Below are 20,736 nucleotides of genomic sequence, written 5' to 3' on the forward strand. Positions count from 1 at the left end.
AACTCCTCTCATTTATGCACATAATGGACAAATCTGGTTTACAGAAATGTGGCACCTCTTAATATTTGAGATCAATAAATTGTGTTACTGTATGTAAATAATTTGGCTTTTGCTCTTTGCCACTCTGGACCCCCTCCTTTCCATTGGCAGAGGCATTTTCATCATGTGCCACTGGGCCTGACACAGCTGTTTGTGGTTTTAGACAGGTAATGTGACTGGTTGAAAGTTATACATTAATCAACACAACCTTTCTATTTATAATCCATTTTACCCAATCCACATATAGGCTGTTGTGTCCATATAATAATATGAAGTTTACATGTATATATGCCCCCTTGTCATTACACACTTCACCTAGCACTTTGCAATTGCATTGTTAAAATAGAATACCTTGTTCTTGAATGTAAATTTTAACTTCAAAAGTTGTTTTGGCTAATGCACGTTCAAGATATTAATGGGGCCCTTTCAGTATCTGTGATGCACCATTCACCTACTACCAACAACAAACCCAACATCAAATAGGGTAATATGTTGGAATGAGGCCTCAAACAGAGATCAGTTACACGTCTGTCCACAGAACTCCAAAAGCAGAACAGTCTGCAACTGCCAGCATCTGCTTTTAACCTAGATGACAGTCTACAAATTATTTCCCTTTTGGTCAAGTCTTTTCCAATGCAAAGGAAAGGCTTCCCTGTTGGGCAAAGTAACACACACTGTGGTCCTATTTGATAGTAATAAGAACCACATTGGATTTGCGATGACTACAGCGTAGTGGTTTTGCTCCGAGAAGTGCTCACATACTTCCTTTGCCTGTTGGTGGTCATACACAACTGCTCAATGTTCTGTGAAGTTCTTGTATCTTGCTCATCTTACCTAATGTTCTCTTTATGCGTCCGTGATGGACTAATAATGGATGTAACAGTACGACTTACCAAGAACTGCAGTGTTCAAAGTTCAAATGTACACACATCTATCACATTTACACACAATGCGTGCATACGTCACATGTTCATCAATTGTCTCATACGCACACACGCTCATCTACGAATAAAAGCACATAAACCTTTAAATCGTCACATAGAAACAAACATCTTTTCCTGTTCATTTTCGGATTTCCATTATACTGGAAGCCTGGTGACAAATACTGTTTAAAACAAGAACACAGCATGTGCAAATATCTACCACTCTACTTCAAATCGAAAGCCTCAACAGCAATGAGTGGTGATTATTAGGACCACTTCATCAGCTGCCATTGCGTGGCATGAATGCACACTGTGAAATGGCCCGTCTAGACTTGACGTCATGTCACTGTCCAGACGTATACACACACATTCGCACACTCCTACACACACTTAATAGATTCTTCCCTGTGTCCCCGGAGGTGCCCTTCCCACCTAATCCCCATACCTGGCACCAGCTGGGCAGCAAATGCCTGCCAGAATAAAGATCGCCAAATGCAACTGAAAAGACTTTATTACACTTTATTCAGATGAGTACAAATGGCTCTCGTTTTACAATGTTGCTGCTGATTAAATAAATAGTGTATCCATCTCTTCATGCTGGTAATCTTAGAATGAAAATGTACAATTCTATGTGGGTATTTGATTTCTGATTATATTTTCTGATTACCTCTAAGTAAGTAACACAAGGTGTCATACAGGTGATATATAAGTGGCTTTGATAGAGCATAAGATGATTTTCCACCTGCTTCAACGATGCCTACTTATATTTCTCTACTACCCTCTACCATATTTCTAAACCAAGGTCAATATATTCTAAGTGCAATTGTGATATGTGAATGTTTTTCTTTTTTCAGAGCATTTGAACCGACGGCTCCGACAGAGGACATACGCTGTAGTGAGAGAGCACACAGTTTGTCTTTTAGAGTGCACATGTCTGATTTTTACAAATAGTCTGATGTCCAGCTGTGGAAACTTATTTAGTTCACCTTAAGCTGGACTTTTGGTTTAATTATTTTGTTCTTTTATCCTTGTATTGCTGAGAGATTTGCATTGGATGCTTTCCCTGTTGGAAATGAAACTCACACATGGTAACCCAGTAAGAAAACCAAGTTTCTTAAGATAAAATGTTGCTGTATTAACCGGGTTTTCCTTAATCCTTTACACCAATTAAAAGGAACTCGGTTTCTTCGCTTACATTAAATCTAAGAAATCAGGGCACTGCAGAAAGCTGACAATAATAACTGTAGGTTATTTACAAGCATTTAAACACACTGAATGATAAGACAGACAAGGCCTGCGTGAAAATAACTGAGGCAATGTGCTTTATCACGGCCAGACAATGTGTTCAAATCAATAAGCAAGGAGTGCTTGACAGGAGAGAAAATTGAAAGAGTCGAAAAGAGAGAGAGAGAGATCACAAATAATAGCACAATACAGAAGCAATGGTAAAGAGAAGAGGGGATGGGAGAGGAAGAAAACAGAAACCAGAGGTGAAGATGAGTAAGAGAACAAATGAAAATGAGACAGCAGGGACCTCAATGACAAATGCATGAGTCAGACAAACGTACAGTATAGCCTGGTCTGAATCATTACCGGCACCATACATCAGGGTTGCCTGCACATAAGCTGCTTTGTGCTTCTGGTTTAAAGGACAGCTTGCGCTTATGACAATCTGGCCTAGTGCACTCCAGGCAGGGAGAGTTAAAAATGCATTACCAGGCTTAGCAACTATACAAGTCACAGTCAACAACACTTACATGGGTTCAAAACATGCAACATTTTAATAACAGAGAGGGGACCTGGCTCCTACGACAACTCCAGGTGCCATGTTAGGGTCTCTGCTCTTTGCTGTATGCAATATTTCTCTGCATGCCAAAGGTGTTGACCTTAACACTTGCTTGATTCCCATGTGCCCTTGTGCTGTTCAACTTAAACCACTTTCGTCTCCCAGATGAAATGGGCTGAGCAATAATCAGGCTTGTCCTGCCAAGCAAACAGCAAGGAAAATAACTGCATATAAAAAGTGTGAAGGCTTGGGCTTATGTGAGAAAGGATTTCAGGTGTTTTAACTGCTCTACTTGCTCTCCCAAAAGAAGCAAATACTGGCCAATGGTTTAACGTATAAGCGTTTGTGCCTTAAATGGTGTTTCCGATCTCCGGCACTTAAGGTCGCTTGCATAAGCAAGACTTGCTTTACATTTCTCACTGTGAGGGGAGAAAACCTTGTTGACATTCACTGGGCTTTCCAGTGGGAGACGAAGGAAATACATGGGAAGGGCTTCACTTCTTCACACTGCTCAACAAGTGCTTCTTCCTTTAGTCAAGGCTGAGTGAAGAGAACAAGTCACAAAGGTATTGTGTAAAAAAAAAGTTGTTTGGACTCAGGAATACTGATGTCTGTACGTCACATCTTGTATCATTTTTCTGCATTATTGATGCAGTGCAAAATAACATGGAACTAAACCAGGCATGTTTGCATGTTTTAAGACCATAGGGAAAACGGAGGACAAAAAGAATACTGACAGAAATGGGAAGAGTTATGTAACTTACAAACGGTGCGGAAACAGGGCTGCTTTAATCAGAAAATGGTCTAAAAGGCTCATTATGAAAACTGACCGGTGGAACATTATGCAAGAGCACCAACTCTCCCGACTCCACATTTACGTCATTAACATTTGGAACAAGAAGAGTACGCCTTCATTCAGCCAAACAAAAAGGGTTGCATATCAACATTTCACCTTAGACAGAAACCTAAATCCGATACTCCCCACATAAAAAGTAGTCAGTAGAAAACATCATGAGCTTGTTTTTACCATGTCCAACCCATCCATAACGGATGGCACCGTAAATCACGCAAATTCTTGTGCTCTGTGTATTTACAAGAAAAGGAGCAGGGGAGCAATGGTCTAAGCAGGGGGGCAAAGAGAAAAAGAGAAGAGATTTCATCACCCGTTGCTGTGGTGGCAGCCAATACCAACTTATCTAAATCAAACGTGTCATCCGTGGGACCAGTGTTTGTTTCCAACCACAATAATGTCCCACCAGACTGGCTTTGAACCAATCCAGAAAAACCTCTTTTGAAAAACCCCCAATGCGCTCTGTCCAAATTTGGTAGCACTCCCGTTGGTGGTCCCCCGGTGCCTCTTTGTGTGTGCTAGTGTCTGAGCGTGTATGTTTTTCCATCTTTTCAGGAGGCTATGATGGGTGAGCCTTCAAAATATGCACTGCACCTGTCATGTCTATAGTACACCGAAAACAACATCCAATAAATGATTTTAACTCTCAGCAAAACAATACATTTTCACTAAGTGTCACTAAGTTGCTTGAAGGAGAAGGGAGAACACTGATTTATCCCCCTTTTTTACGACTCCCTTTAAAGGACTGGAAGCCTCCCATTGCATTTGTTCTGTTTACGTATCTCCACTTCAAGATCTCTCATCTGTGCTTACTGTATTAAACGGCTTCATAGAGTGCTGTAAATTTCCAGGAATTACAGGATGCAGATTGTACAGCCACTTCAACAAACACTAACAGGTCTGACGTCTGTACACAAATGTCAGTCTGTGACCGAAAGGTGTGATGCTACTCGAGGTCAAAACAAACACGCTTTTGCATCCTTGGTGTACACATTTGTGCAAACAGTTAATGTTGAGAGATGGATGATATCAGCACAACACAATTAATGGTGTAAATTGTTCAAAAATGTTTTTAAGTGTTACATTTTACATTAAAATGTAACACTTAATGTGACAACACAAATGTAAATGTATTACATTTGTGTAATATAGATTTGTGATTTGTGTGACTGCAAGGCAGTTGCTTTTCTTTTTCTTTTCTCCCAGTTGAGGATCAAAACACCCCACGTACTGGCAGAAAGAAAACAGTGTGACGATTGAATAAATCGTATCAAAACATACAATAATGAATTCACATATGGCGTTTGCTACTTTACCAAAAAAAGTGCTTAAAGTGTAATGAGTGAAGAAATAAAATAATAAAATTGCTGAAATAAGGTAAATGATTAATCTTAATAATTTATTAAATTTCAAAGTAAAATTAACGTCTTTTATTTATCCGAATACATTAAGCTGCAAAGAAACGGAAACTTGGTATTCTCTACTTGCAATACACAAGTCATAAATATTCTATTGTAGATTTAAAAAGGTGGTTGCTGTTTTGCTGCATTGTGTTTTTTAGTGCATCTTTAGTTTGTTTGTTAATGTGGGGCTGCCGCCAACGAACCTGCTAACGTCTGGGTTGGACCACAAGAAAATGTCATCGCTAGGTCACTATTTCACCTAACACAGATTTACTCACACTGAGGTTCAAGTGACAAAGGGAAATTGTCAAATTCAATTCTTACAGGCTGAGGCTGGGCATATGTTTCTTACCTCCAAGTTCTTTCACATTCAAGACAGCATTTGGAAATGGCACTGCTTTGATGCTGAAACCTGAGGGGGGAAAAAAAATTTAAATCCATCATTGTAATGACATAAAGTGTGTGTGTGTGTGTGTGTGTGTGTGTGTGTGTGTGTGTGTGTGTGTGTGTGTGTGTGTGTGTGTGTGTGTGGGGCACATGTCAGGAGTGATGATGATGATGATGAGGCTCAACTTTTAGGAATGTTGGCTGGATTGCTTTATAATAGTGAGAAAATGGCTTAAATGCAAACTGACTTAAAAAGAAAAGAAAAATCCACGTTATTATTTAGTTTCCCCCAGGATATTTGGCGTACCTTTTCCAAACCACCAGCTGGTGAACACACAGAGGACTTACAACATATTTGTGTATAAAAATGAAGGAATATAACACTTTGTGTGGTCCGGGTTAGCAAAACAGAAAAACAAGAAAAGCTACACAGAAAAGTGTTTTGTTCTATGTTGGAGTTAGAGGATAGAGCTAATGTCTAAAGTGCTACCACGGTTTGTTTCTGTGGTTGCATACGGTGGGAAATTTAAAGAAACCAACTGAAGGAGGAGATTTAATGTTGCTCAAATTATGCTAAATTGTCTTGGTGGGAATTCATTTCCTGGAAACATTCACAAACAGGAGGAGAGATGGGACAGACAACCAATTATGATTTCCTCTGAACATCTAAATGAACTGCTAAATGTGGTTTTAAGCACATTACGACAGTGCAAAATCATGAAGTAAGAAGTGTTGGGGGGGGGGGGAACCACAGGGGACTCCTCCCTCATTGTTCATCATGATCTTCTCTCTGTAGATGTTGGCAGATGGAGACAGTGCTGACAGCTAAATCTCGTTTCAGAGAAGTGCGCTAAAATAATTCTCTGCTATGGTATGGTAAGTAATCGACATATTTTATCTATTACGGCCTACTCAGGACCAGACGCAGACAGGTGTTCACTCCTTTGAATCAACCCCTGCCACAGAAACATACACACTAATGGTTGTAGGCAGAACATTTGGGAATTACTTTATACTTAGCTTCTACTGGTGAAAGTGCACAATGACTAAATCTAAAATGGGACTTCTGCAACAGCTCAAAGCTGACTGCTGACAAAGCCAGGGGAGGAAAATGGAATGTCAGTGTCCTTGAGGGATTGCATTGCGTATATGGAAAGCAGAGCGTTGACTACCAGGAGAATGATGTAGTAACCCTAAAGCCTCCTCTTCTGGACATACTTAACACCAGCCTCCCACTTGACTAGAAGAAAGAAGATGGTGAGTATTGGCTGGTGACATACAGCAGAACGTTTCTGGCATGAGCGCTGGGGCTTTGGAAGACATACTGAAGACATGCGTCCCCCTATTGGAGAGCTGTAATACCTGGGTAGTATTATCTAGCTGTGATTATAATCCAGAGGACAACATGTTCTTGAAACGTGAAAGCACTACAGAAACTTGGAAAGCTTTCAAGAACACATGTGAGGGAAAGAAGATGGGTATATCTGTGGAGAGTGCACGCTTCTATTTAAAGCTCCATTGTGTAATTTTTTGAGTTGATTCTTAGCAAAAAACCCTTTGTTCTTTCACAAATATGTGCTCATTCATGTGTAATTACTTCCACCAACTAATCAAAGTATTCTCGTAAGCGTAGTATCTGACATTCAGAATCATTCAGAATACATACGAGCGAGTCGCTCGAATGACGGCCGCCATGTTGCGCCTCCATCTTTAAAATACATTAGCCAAAGAGGGAGAAGATTATTCGCGACTGCTGGCAGATTTGAAAGCCTGTTGAAGATGGAGGCTCAAGGCTATTCTCTAGGACATGTAACGGAGTCGCCAAGGAAGTACAAATTATAACGACAACGCGACAGGCAAGCAACAAGACCAAAGTTAATATTGCCGTGGCTTTTCCAAGATGTAAAGAGCTCATGAGGAGCAAGGATTTTAAAAAGGGACGCCGAAGTTGCCTGCTTTCTTCTCAAAAGGTAATTCTGCCTATTTGTGTAAATTCTAAGTTTTATAGTTGCTCGGCTAACTATAGCATGGTTGTGCATAACGCTAGAACGACGTCTAGCATACTTTTCCTCGCGTCAATGATGAAAGAGGATTGTCTACATAAATAAATCTATATAAATCTAACATAAATGTAATCATACGTGTTGTGATTTCCCTGGCAGACAACTCACGTCATGTGCAGTTGTAACATAGACTAGCTACAGCTAGAACAGCTGCGTGTAAACGTTGGAGATACTAAGACCTAATTTCGGTTTAATTGACATTGTTCATACTGCTCAGAGCAATATATTAAAAGCACAAACCTCCGTTGCTTCTCTCCTACGCTGTAAACATTACCTTACACTATTAATCTCGTACAATATACAGAATAACGATAGCACTGATACTTTACTAACATTAGCCTGCATATATTTGGGAACCTGATAGCTGATGTTAGCAATGACATGGTACCAAAATAACGTAAAAAACTATTATTAGACTGGAAGGAACACTCACGGACGAAGTCGTACTTCTTGGAATAATACGGCCACCGTAGGAGTTAAAACGCGCTCGGAATGGGAGGGGCTAGAAAGTAATATTCAGTTGGTTGTCATATACAATTTCACCGCTAGATGGGAGAAATTCTTACACAATGTAGCTTTAAGTACACACATTTTTACTCTGAAAAAATGCTCTCTTTCCTACTGATCCATATGTAATGTGCACGTACCTGTTGTAGGAACGATGCCGTCGCTGCCCTCACTACAGAGGCGTGAGAGCAGGCTGGTCTTTCCAGCACCTGTCAGGCCAATGCACACCACATCATACTCTGGTCTTGGCGGCGGGGGTCCTTTACAGCACAGTGCCCGGAAACACTAAAAACAAAACAAAAAAAACAATAAATGAATTGGAAAACAGACCAAACACACCTTGTGCAAATGATTAGGATTCCGCCTATGGAATAACAACAAGTTCCTAGAATAAACTCTTGTGTCTCTGTGCCGCAGTGCAAGAAGACTAAAGGCTGATTTATGCTTCTGTGTCGAATCGTGCCTGACAGGCACCTCTCCAAAAATTTAACTACACGTCGCGGCAACGCACGTCTCTCGGCCGTGGCTTGGTAGCGTTGCATTTCCCTCGACTCGTTTCCTGGTTGTCCTTCTCCATAAACAACATGAAATCAAGGCGAGGGTTAACTTTTCCTGCTAAAGATTTCCCACATTGGTCAGAAAACACAGGGGAGACACTTTGTTTCTCTCACTATGACTCTAGAGTCGCTACTCGCTCCGAAGCTAATCGCCTTCACTCTCTCACTTTCTCCCTCGCTCTATCACCCACTCCCCACACACACACACATACACACACACACACACACACACACACACACACACACACACGCCGGCTCGACGCACACACCAACGCACAAGTATAAACTTCAGGCAACTTACGTAGGCTACGGCGAAAGTGTGGAGCCTCCGCAGAACCATAAAACAGCCTTAATGTGCTTGACTTGTCTTCAAAAAAACGATTCTGGTATATGAAACACTTCCAGACTGTCAGTTCAACTGAAATGGAATAGGAGTGTTAGATGCATGCACTGGTGCAACATGTTTTTGTCTGCAGTGTCTGTGTGTGGACCCCGTCTGACGGGGCCCTTGTGGCGGCCAGAGGCAGACCTGTCACTCCATGAATCACGACTGAGGGCCTGCTGTGAGACATTAAGGGGCAAATGCACTGTGAACCGTGAATGAGATCTTTAAACTTGTGTGGAGAGATCAGTATCCAAAACTAAAAAGAGATCTCTTTTATTAGCAAGACAGGAACTAGTCTGGACAAGGCAGGGCGCACACACCACACACAACACACACACACACTTCAGGTGGAAGAACATCAACACGGGACGACCCTGTTCAACACACTGCTACTCCGTTCAATCAAAGACTCTGACAGAAAGGAAAACACGCACAAGTGTAGACAAACTGCTGCACATCTGTGCGCACATTCTCCAGGTGTGCTTGGGCTTGCCATTAAAACGTGTACCTCAGTGGGGAGCAGCTGATATAAACAAATGAGAGGATAAACAAATATTCTGTATCATTGTTTAAGTATCATTGGCAAATGTTCAAGATTTTTTTGTTTCGTACAAACTTGTAGGTTTAGTACAAGACTTCCTCTTAAAATTTGATTTTAACTGCAGCTCACTTCTTGCCTTGAAATGAATGAAGCAAAATGAAGAAGACCTTTCCTCTAGCGGTGATTGCTACAAGATACAACCATTGCTTCTTTCAAACTGGAGAGGAACAAGAGAGCAGCATATACAATACACACAATTCTTCCGCATACCCCGAGACATCAGTGACCACCAGGGTCAGTTTTCAGAGCCTTGCCAAAACAGTGCTGCTGTTTGATGGAGATGTGGGGGATCTGCTTCAACAGAACCAGACGTCGGCTGAGCAACCTGACCCACCCCCGACTCCTAGGTGAACCCATCAGTCTGCTCAAACAGGAAACATTCTCCTCTTCCAGAAAAACCGTAAGATCAGAAACACACGCGCGTCAGAAGGGGAAACACATGTAAAAACTTGGTCTGATGAGGTCATTCTATTCTCTTTCTTGCTCTCTTCTCCCCTTGCTGCTTCTACCCCCACCTACTATCCCTGAAGCTACATGTAAAGATTGCTGCTGAGGGTGAAATCTGCCCTTCAGCTGTCAATCCCACCCGAACTGACAGTTGATCTTTCAGAGGAAGCAACAGGTTGAGATGGAGAGATTAAATAACTGGAGTAGCTATGAGTTAGAGGATTGTTATTTATTCAACCCCTTTAAATAAATTAAATTAACACTAGACCAAGTGTTCATCAATCAATTAAGCAAGCTTTATTTATAGAGCACTTTTTCATGACAAAGAAGACAACAAAGAAGGTTACTGCCTCATTGGCTATGTGGGAGCAGACATACAGGACAACTCCCACCACCTCTCCCTCCACGTACAGTTACGATTCCACTTCAGAGAGATGGGAGCTCTTTCCCACCTCTGGCCCTCCATGACAGCACAAGATTGGTGAGGAGAGCTTGGTCAAAAGGCTCACAGGAGAGAAATAAATATGTCTAAAGGCCTTTGCTTACCTCAACACATGTCCCTTCCCTGCCAACCACACACTCAATGATCTGAGCGTCAGTGTGCTGTGTCACTGAGACTGGGAGCTCAAATGAGACCGTCCTATGATGCCTATCTCCATAAATCGCTAAAGGCATCCAGACGAACAGCTGAGATTAAAACTGGAAATTAAATTCAACATTCACGTTTAACAGTTCCCTAAATGTTGTTTGAGTGATTTACAGTACATTCAGACAAGCTGGAAGTGACTGAGTTATAAACATATTCTCAAACGTACTATCACGTAGAAAAACATGTGCCTATGAAGGCTTATCAGCTTTTCTTCCTTGTTTATTTAGGCTACTTTTTAACTGAGGCAACCTGAGCATTAAAAAGAGGGCAATCTTTAAGAAAAACAAATAAAACCAGTCAGCTCCTTGCCAAAACACTCTCCATAAAAAGTCTTCCATTCCTAGACTTTATCGATTGGCTGCCTCTTATAGGATTGGACATGTTTTAATTGTGCTTCCCTGAAAGACCTGCCGAGACATTACCTCACTGTTGTTGTGAAAGCTGATTAGCTAGGCTTTATGTAAATTAGAAACACTGCTGAATGCTGAATAAATGTGTGTGTGTGTGTGTGTGTGTGTGTGTGTGTGTGTGTGTGTGTGTGTGTGTATGTATGTATGTATGTATGTATGTATGTATGTATGTATGTATGTATGTATATATATATATATATATATATATATATATATATATATATATATATATATATATATATATATATATATAGAGCATTGAAGACAGCCAGGCTGCATTTTTTCAGATGAATGTCTCTTTAAAGATGCATGACAGAAAGAAGGAAAAAACAGCCCCCCAGGCCTCCAGTTTGAAAAAGACATCAAGACATTTAATGGGTGACATAACTGGGCCTCCTGGCACCAGACCAGTGCTCAAGCACACAACAGAAGCTGAAGGCACTACTGCTGGTCTACCACGACTTGCATAGGGATAGGTCAGGGCAGCTCCATAACTACAGATGCTGAACGTAATAGCATTTGGCCTCATGTAAATGATGGTGAAGTTAAAAAGGACATCAGTAGTAAGAAAGGAAAATAATTACCGTTGTTCCTTTTTCGTTCAATCTTCTCCTTCAAACAATGCTCAGAGTCACACCACATGCAGTCTACCAACACCACCATGGAGACTGCTGACCTCAATTGACCGTCTGTTAATTTGCATACTGTTAACACATGACATATTAATTCATATTTAGACAGAGTACATGACTGGAAAAAGATCAAGGCACAGGGTTCAACCCCTACAAGCTGAAGGGGTTCAGTTGGAGTTGAAAATGTTTGATGAAAACTGTTTTGTCAATGAGTCAGAACCCATTGCGTTGCAAATTCACCTGACGCAGTTGGACAGAACAGGAGCCAGGCTCTTTTTAGAAAACCACTTTGTATTTTTAAGGCGGTAATAAAAGTGGGTTAGAGGGAAGCCTCTACCACCGCAGCAGACTAGTTCGTGTTTCACTCTCGTACTCTCTGGCTACTGTCGAGACACCACAGGATAGGAAAATGGGCAGTGGCATGACAGCATGTTCCAAATCGAGGTACCCCAACAAGCTTCCAGTTTCTATGGTGTGGTTTATCCCTGCTTCAGTTGTGAAATAGCTACTAAACATTGGGGTCATCAAAGCATACATACAGCATATGGCCTACAAATATTCCTGCTGAGTATTTTTGATTTTAACTGCATAATGTGTAAGAATGATATACTACATGTAGGTGCATTTGGATCTTCTGCTTAGGAACATAAAAAAATCATAGTGCTCTGGTTTGTAGGGAGTAAAGGCTTGATTATAATCCGTAACAAACATGTATACGACAGCTGCAGACCCCATGGGTGCATAGTAGGTCTGTTTATACTATCCACTTGGTGGACGCGTTCCACACATATGCAGTAGATAGCTACACTACCACTTGCAGAATTGGCGGTACGCAGACATCTGCAAAGAGCTTACGCGTATACCCTCTGATGACGACAATTACGTCACATGGACTCCAGAGAGCCCTCGTGCACAGTATAATTTTGGCTAAATGCCAGATGACTGAGTCACCTGAATTAGGCCTACATCTGGCCCACATTTTGGCAAAAAAAGGGGGTGTTGTTGATCTGGAAACTGTGGGTAAAGGAAATCGTTTGCCAAATCACAGCCTACCCACAGCCAGCCTAATTTTTAAGTACACTTTGTTAAGCATAAGTCTCAGAGACACAAACCATGTGCACAAGCCTGTGGCTTGGCACACTTCCTCTTGGAAAGGTATGTTACACATCAACTAATATGCTTGAACTGTTTGCACTCTGCCCAGTGATGGTGCTAATGACTGTAATAATGCCTATTAAAAACTGCGGTATCACATTTACCTCCAGGCGTTTCCAATAGCTGGGCACACCAAAAAGCAAACCATGACTTCCTTCTTGGCTGCCAATTTATTATACAAGCTGGGCATCTTGACTTCCCAACAACAGTGCTACCACAGGAAAGAGGAGAGGAGGAGGAAAAAAGGGAAAGGACATCCGAGACACTTGCCTCTGGGAGTCATAGCCACCATAGACAGGCAGACACGGGACACGGACGGGCAAGCAGGCCGTTTTTATTTTTCCAGACCAAGTGTCGGGACAACACTTGTGTGCAGGACTCACTCCTGACCTTTGAAAATGACAGTCCTTTATATGGGCGTCCCGACGGAGGAGCGGCGCTAACAGATATGTGTGTAATACACACCGGTCACAGTCATAACACAGGCCTGCAAAACCATGGGTAAGCAGAGGGTGGGAGCCGAGAAGGGCATGCAGGAAGGCAGTATGTCAGGGATGGAAGGAAGGGTAGAGGGGAGCAGGGCAAGTGGAGGGGTTGTGCGGGCAAAGGGGGGGGGGGATGGAGGAGGCACATTCATTCATCCTCATTCATCTTCTCCCCCCTTCAGTTGTTGTTGTTATTTGCCGCTTTGAAGCTGGATGGGAGGTGCACGGTGGGACACAGTGTTCAGTACAGTGAGGGAAGGGGGTGTGTGGGGCGCACTGCATGCCATTCTCGTTAAGGGGTGAGAGAGACATGCTAGACACACAAGGCTGCTCACTGGACTCTTCCCATGCTTAGTTGTTAACGTGCCAACCACAGACGGCTTCAGGCCTGGGTCCCCGCCACACCTCGCCAAACCACCCACCAGCCTTTATACTGCTTTATAACAACATATATTTCGGACCAAGATCTGTCGTTGCGCAAGTCCTCCTGATGTTTTGATTAGATTTCCTCCGACATTGATGCCAACTCTCACCTCTTGTGGCAACACATTTTCCTCCCTGAAGGTGCGGGCAAGATGATACCAGTGGCATGATGCTTGTCACTACATGCATGTTTGACTGGTTTCTTAAAACCTTAATTGCAGGATAAAGCAAACAAAATGCGGATTTCGCAGTGAACACCGTGACACATGTTCAACTTTGGCAGTGGGTGATGAAATACAAGATTTACTACACTTCAAAAATGATGGCCAACTAAGGACACTAAACAGGTGCCATTCATTACCCCCACATCAGAAATAGACACACACACACACACACACACACACACACACACACACACACACACAAAGAGTATATTGGAAGATTTGGAGGATACGCGTCACTCCCATTCCATGCCTCGAAAATGCACATCCAGTTGTGTGGAATGTTTTTGATGCAGTGAATGTTGAATGTCCACTGTTGACTTCAACATCTTAAAACACTGTATCACACAGACCTACTGGACTGAAATGACAGACATACAGCAATAATAAGAGGACTCTGTCTGCACCAGCTTAACATCCCGTCTGGTGAAGTAGACCGTGTCTTACTTAAGTCGACAAAACAACCCACAACCCATTATGCCTGTGTGTCTGTGTGTGTATGGCGAGGCCTTATTTTGAAGCTGATTGGCTTGTCACTGTTTTGCAGGCACATCATCCCCTTATTCTGATGCAACATCCTCTCTCGCTCTCTATCCCTCTCTCCGATCACCCCCACTACCCAATTCATTCATCCCACTTCTGCATGTCTGGCCTTCGTTTCAGAGCTCGAACACTTTTGCCCTGACGCTAAGGTGTCTGGACAAGGAGACAAGCTGGAAAACACACACACACGCGCACACACACACACACACACACACACACACACACACACACACACAGAGTGAAGTTAGAGCGCCCCCCAGCTTTCTGCTGGAACACACTGCATCTAACACAATGCAAAGGGAGAAGTAATGCATTGCGATAACTTAATTACTGAAACTGAATTTGCATCTCCTGATCTTCTAGACAAACGATCCAAAGATTTTGAACAACAGAAACAAAAATGTAATCAAAATGAGGAAAATGCAATAAGCCAAATAAGAGTAACATCATTTGCATTTCTGTTATATCACTGCTATGTCTTTCTTGAGTGATAATTATCATATGAAACATAGGGCAGAGGAAGGAGGACATCTAGACTGCCGGAAACACCAGAACATTTCCACAAGAATCAGCTTCGTCACAGTGAACACCGTGTTCCAAAAACATACTGGAAAACAGCTGTGTACCGCCTGTTATTTCAGAACAGAGGTGCAAGGTGGAGTTTCATCTGACTGACTGAGGTGATGTGACCAACTGACCGTCTGGAACGTAAAGTCTACTTTTTGAGAGACAACCAAGACAGGTCTAGGTTATGGGGCAAGATTTTTGAACAATAGACTGAAGCGCTCCACCCTGCTTCCACTGCTCCCCTTCTCTTCCCCTTTTTTACTAAGCAGCTCCAGTGTTGGCCTTCCCCTATCTGGCCTGACATGGTAGCTTGTGACCCTGCATGGTTGAGGAGGAGGCCAGATCAAAGGCAGAGGAGCAGCCTTGGAAAAACATTTGGGCTGAGAATGGACGGGATATCTGTCAGGAAGCCTTTCCCACTGGGCTCACTAGTGCTAGGGCCAAGAGATCGGGTTACCACCCAAAAAACACTGACATGAAAGAGGGGGCGACGCTAATCCGCATACATGGGGCTCTCTGTCTGTCCTCCACTCACACTCCACTACCACCAATAATGTATCCCTTCTTCCCCTCTAAACTGTCGACACCTCAGTATCTCTGTCACCCCCAAACTACACCAACCTAACACGCCCCTATCTCTCCCCCCCCCCCAGGCTTCTATGCACCACCACCTCACCGTCATTCCCAACCCTTCACCCCAAAAACACTCAAGCTTCATCACAGAGGATTAACAGGAAACCCTGACACAACCCATTGTTAGGGAGGCAGAGGGGGCTTGGGTGGTTTTGCCACCCCGGGTGTTTTTTAGTTTTTTTTCCACCACTAGGGTTGTGATGTTTTTAGAACAGACTTGGGCACTTCGTGGCCTCGGCCTTCTTACAAACCTCCCTGACGTACACACACAACCACTTGCACAACAAACAGTTGCTAACAGTTGCATAGACAAAGCCTGGTGGCGGACATCAGTTGTTCAGTAGCAACGAGCAGGGGCTAAAAATGAAGGATGGAGAGAAAAAGAGGATGGAGCAGGGGAGGGTGCATTTGTGTGAGTGGGATAAAGGAAGTGCTCAGGATGAGGATGGTGTATATGTGTATGTGTGCATTTGTTAGGCAGGGGTGGGGATGCAGTGTCAGTGCTGTAAATCTTGATGTCACTGACAGGAAGACCGTTGTGAACCATTACCATAAATCTGACAAACGCTAATTTGATGGGAGGCTGTATCTGTCTGGTCAGGGACCAGTCTAGACGGTCCTATTGAGGGGTCCTACAGTGTGGCCCTGTTTGTTTCCAGCACCATCTGGATGTGGCAGTAAGTGCCCGCTGCTATGGTTCACATGTGCACACACATGCAGACACACAAACTAAGTATACAAAGTGCACCATTCCTAAAGCCATTGAAAAGGCTTTGTCCTTCATATGCCTGAACAATAACATGATTTTTTCAAATGCAATGACAGTATAGTCCTGTATTACTGCAGGCAAATCCTAGAACAACAGATTACCCATAATATCTGTAAGTGTTATGGTCAACATTACTGTACTATTAGAGTTGATGTCAATAATAAAAAATACAATATACAGTAGATTATATTAGAATAGCACAACAGAGTGTACAGTAGCATAAAGTAGTAAAACAAAACATTTTCTGAAATCATTAGACCAAAGATTAAGGATGCTAGATGGTAAAAAGTACATAATGGCCTACTAAGTCCATTTAACATTTTCATTGGTTTTACAATTCGCAGTGCAACCCTAATTTAGCAAGCCTGATCGATATTTTGTTTATATTCTCTGCTATGCACGTTACTGGGACCTGAGAGTTACGACCACAAAAACAGTCTAAATGCAGATAATACTAAAACCTCTTGTTTTAACAGTTGAATGAAGGCTTATATGACCACAATGTAAGGTTTTAAGGTTTAATGAGCTTTACTTTATTGTAGGGCATATCTGCTCATTTTGTACAAAAGCTGCCATTTGTCAGGTCAAATTAAACCTACACCACCTTCACCCTCCAAAAGTGTCTTTTGAAGTGTGCTGATTCATACTGATTACCTCAGGGAAAGACTAATGCTTGAGAGGCAACAAAAAGACTGCATCTTGTCAAAGAAACAATTATACAAATATATATATATATACCCCTAACAGAAGCGCAGCACCGAAATCTGCCATTTTTGAATATTTTACATCATTTAGCATCCTTAACTCTCTCTGAAGCTTGTATTAAAAATGACATTTGCTCAAATAAAAAAATGGGGTTGCACAGATTTGAGTGTGCCATACCTGAGCTAGTTTTAAAAACAGTTAATACACCTTTTCTTTTGAGTTACTGCCCTTTTATTAAAACGACCCCCTCAACAAGCCAGACTAGAGTTCTGAAGGGTTCAGCCAGCACAGCACAAGCTCCATGTTTGTCCCATTCAGAGGGGCCAGGAGTGGGCCATAGTGCAGACTATGGTTGACAATGTTTCCCCATAGCTTACTGCTTACACTTTGTTTCTTACAATGTACGAATGTCCCCTCATCAACAAAGTTCACAACCTCAGTGCACACACACACACACACACACACACACACACACACACACACACACACACACACACACACAAAATGTTATCAGCCTGAAAGTAAGAAAGGCAAAATAAGGTAGGATACATGGATGTGGATGTGTTTTTTAAGTTTTAAATCAGTCACACTGAAGGAGCTCACTCATATGATGGGTAAAAGATGAAATGGGTTTGATGGGCAAGATATTGGTAGGAGAAATATAATCCAAGAAGCAGGTCCACTAGACATGCTGAGTGGACTAAGGGGCCACCGCTTCCCCCCAACACATTTATCTGTCTGGCCCCTACCTTTGAGCTCCTGTGTGTTTCACGACATTTACTGGAAAAGTACATTAGGTAGAGAATGATGGGGACAACATTAAGGGGCCCACCCACAGGACTGTTTTCATGTTACCCTCTTTTTGTAGAAGAAAGCAAAAAGCTGAGGTGGTGGCAAGGCAGCTGCATTCACAGACAGAAGACACCTTTGCTCCATGGGACATCCAGAGGGTAGATAAGGGGGGCCACAGAATTGAGGGGTTGAGGGGGGTACCACTGGGTGCCATTATGGTATATAAATCTTGTAACCGGGAAGGGTGATTACCTTGGCTACATTAGCATACAGCGGCGGCAAAACTTTGGTTTCCTGGGCACAGTGTAGGGCAAAAAGATGTTTTTCTGCACCCATGTAGAGGATCAAAGCTTGAGGGGCCTCCTTTTGAAGGGCCTGAAACCAGTGTGCAAGAACCAAGGGGGGTGGGGGGCGCCCCATCTCATAGACATAAAAAGGGTGGGTGGATGGGGAGGGTACTTGTCCCACTTACATCAGTTATGCCACATTTTCATACAGCATCTATCTATCTATCTATCTATCTATAGACGACTAACTCAATTTTTGATAAAAAACTAATCTAAGGGCCCCATTCTCCCTGAAACAAGTGTGGGAAAGTTTCAAGCTTAAGGACATTGTCATTAAATGTGAAAGACCTCTCCTCATCAACCATTTCTAGGCCCCTTTGAGACAAAAAAAAACTGATGGGGACCAATCAAACAATAAATCAGTTTGTATACATCGTGTGGTAGCAAAGAATTAGGTTGATGAGTGGGGGAGGGGCAAACTGGAAAAGCCTTTTCAATGCAAATAGATTCTCACAGGATATGGAAAATTTTTGATTCTGAAATAGAGAGAACTATTCCTCACATCACAGCCTACAAAAAGGCCAGGCTACAATGATCATTCATAACATCCCCAATGACCTTGTTGAACATGTCAAAGTGTGCAGAGAGGGAGAAGTGAAAAGCTTTTTTTGGGAATCTGCGACAAACTATAGACATGGAAATAGAATCCCTCTGTTCCACAAACCCTGAACAGGGATGGTAGATAGGCCTCTGGAGGCTTTTAAGACCAACAAAATGGAAAAGCCATTAATAGGAACCACAAACAGTGGGACATTTTTAGGAAAGGAAGCGTCATGACCCTTGAGTATTGTTAGACATTAAGGACGCACCAAGTGGTTTCAGCAGCATAAGAAGAAATTAGTCATAAGACAAAGACAGCTGGATTCTGGATAAGTGCGGGGACATTTGACAACTTCTTGATGGCAGATGCCTTTTGTCTCCTTATTGCAACCTAAAATAACATGGTGCCTTAACATCTTTCCTCTGCTGCTACAGTATGTCCTCCCAGGTCAGGAAGAGCTTTTCAGTATCTTGTATCCAGATGGACTGTTCAGTGTCCAGTTTTTGTGTCCAATTATTGAGATATAGTGTAAATGTAGGTCAGATGTTACTATTTTTTCAACAGAAATACTAAGCAGTGAAACCTATTTACAAGGCTGTATAAAGGGATCACAACCATATGCTAAGTGGCCTGTCAGTGTTGTTAATGTGTGTTTTCCACAACAGAGGCACAGGTCACAGCCCTCTCAAACCACACACACACACACCTCTAGTTTACACACTGTTGGCTTTCACTTGATTTCTAGCATGTTAATGACCAAAACGTTGCTGGTACCACCCTTCTGTAATAATAGACTTATACATGCAACCCAAAGACAACATGTTCCCTACAAACAACATTATAATACATACCAGTAAATTCAAGTGTAATCACAGCACTCCTGTTTGGTATTGTTTTTACATGTTTTCTTTGGCTTATATTGGCTTAATACTTCTTAAAAAGAAAAAAAGAAACAAGACCTACACAAAGAAAACAAGAAGACAATTAAGAAAGTAGAACCTTCCCTCTTACTGTATGAGTAACATTTTTTCAAAAAAACATTACAGACTGATAGAAATCACTATTGCTTACAATCTTTTGTGTAACCATGTCCACAAAACACTGTGTGCAATCAATGTTCTTTGGAACAGAGTACTCGTCTAAAATTGCACTGATATTGTTACGCAACTTAAAATGTGCTCGCGTATTAAAGAAAATTGGTGATTGAGCAAATTCTGTAGAATAAAAAAAATAAATGAGGGATGAGACACCAAAGCCAAACATCTGGTGGTATTTTAGTTCTGGGAAATCGCAGGTCTTTCTGTGCCATAACCTCTTCCATGGCACATGAAACTTTGATGCTTTGGGGCATTTCGGTGCGTTTGTCGGAAGTTAACCAGACACATTGTTTTAACCTTTGCCGGAGGAGCCTCTGTCTCATTCCCAGGGGCTGGCTGTGTAAAAGGGTCAATGACTTCAATAGGCCTTCATTAAGCACAGTTAGTGTCAACAGTTAATTATGCAAATTAGGAGACCCCTCATGTGGTTTGTGGGTCCCTGGCCTCCCCCTTTCATTGCAGCCTCATACACACAAAAAGTACCACCCTGCAGACACACACACACACACACTCCATATAGCACATACATTCACTTACAGACACTGTATGCCTTTCATGCACTACTCCTCCTCACTCATTTCTTGTCAGGAATCAAAAATGGCGTTATGGTGCCGATACATAAATGGAGGCCAATGAGGCCCCTGAGGTCCCCAGTGGCTTTTCTTGCCATCAAAGAACCTCCGGAAGGTTCTTGCTGGGTAAAGCTGAAAGCCCACCAAGTTCTCCTCATCAAGACTGCCCCCTCAAAAACAAAATAAAGAAAAAAAAACCTGCATCAAAACAGTCAATTAGGCAAAAATGCATGACAGCCAAATTCGA

At 42.3% G+C, this 20,736-nt stretch overlaps 1 protein-coding gene across 2 annotated transcripts in view; it reads right to left on the reverse strand.

Annotated features, from left to right (window-relative positions):
• arl15a (ADP-ribosylation factor-like 15a) overlaps nucleotides 1-20,736 on the reverse strand; it is a 120,963-nt gene that overhangs the window by 69,351 nt on the left and 30,876 nt on the right. For both annotated transcript variants that reach the window (XM_078251185.1, XM_078251187.1), the window contains 2 exons: nucleotides 8,099-8,243; nucleotides 5,354-5,413 (listed from right to left, as the gene is read on the reverse strand). In XM_078251185.1, the coding sequence (XP_078107311.1) occupies nucleotides 5,354-5,413; nucleotides 8,099-8,243 (205 nt within the window). The remainder of the gene's footprint in view (nucleotides 1-5,353; nucleotides 5,414-8,098; nucleotides 8,244-20,736) is intronic.

Source organism: Sander vitreus, chromosome 5 (genome assembly GCF_031162955.1).
Source record: "Sander vitreus isolate 19-12246 chromosome 5, sanVit1, whole genome shotgun sequence".
NCBI lineage: Eukaryota > Metazoa > Chordata > Actinopteri > Perciformes > Percidae > Sander > Sander vitreus.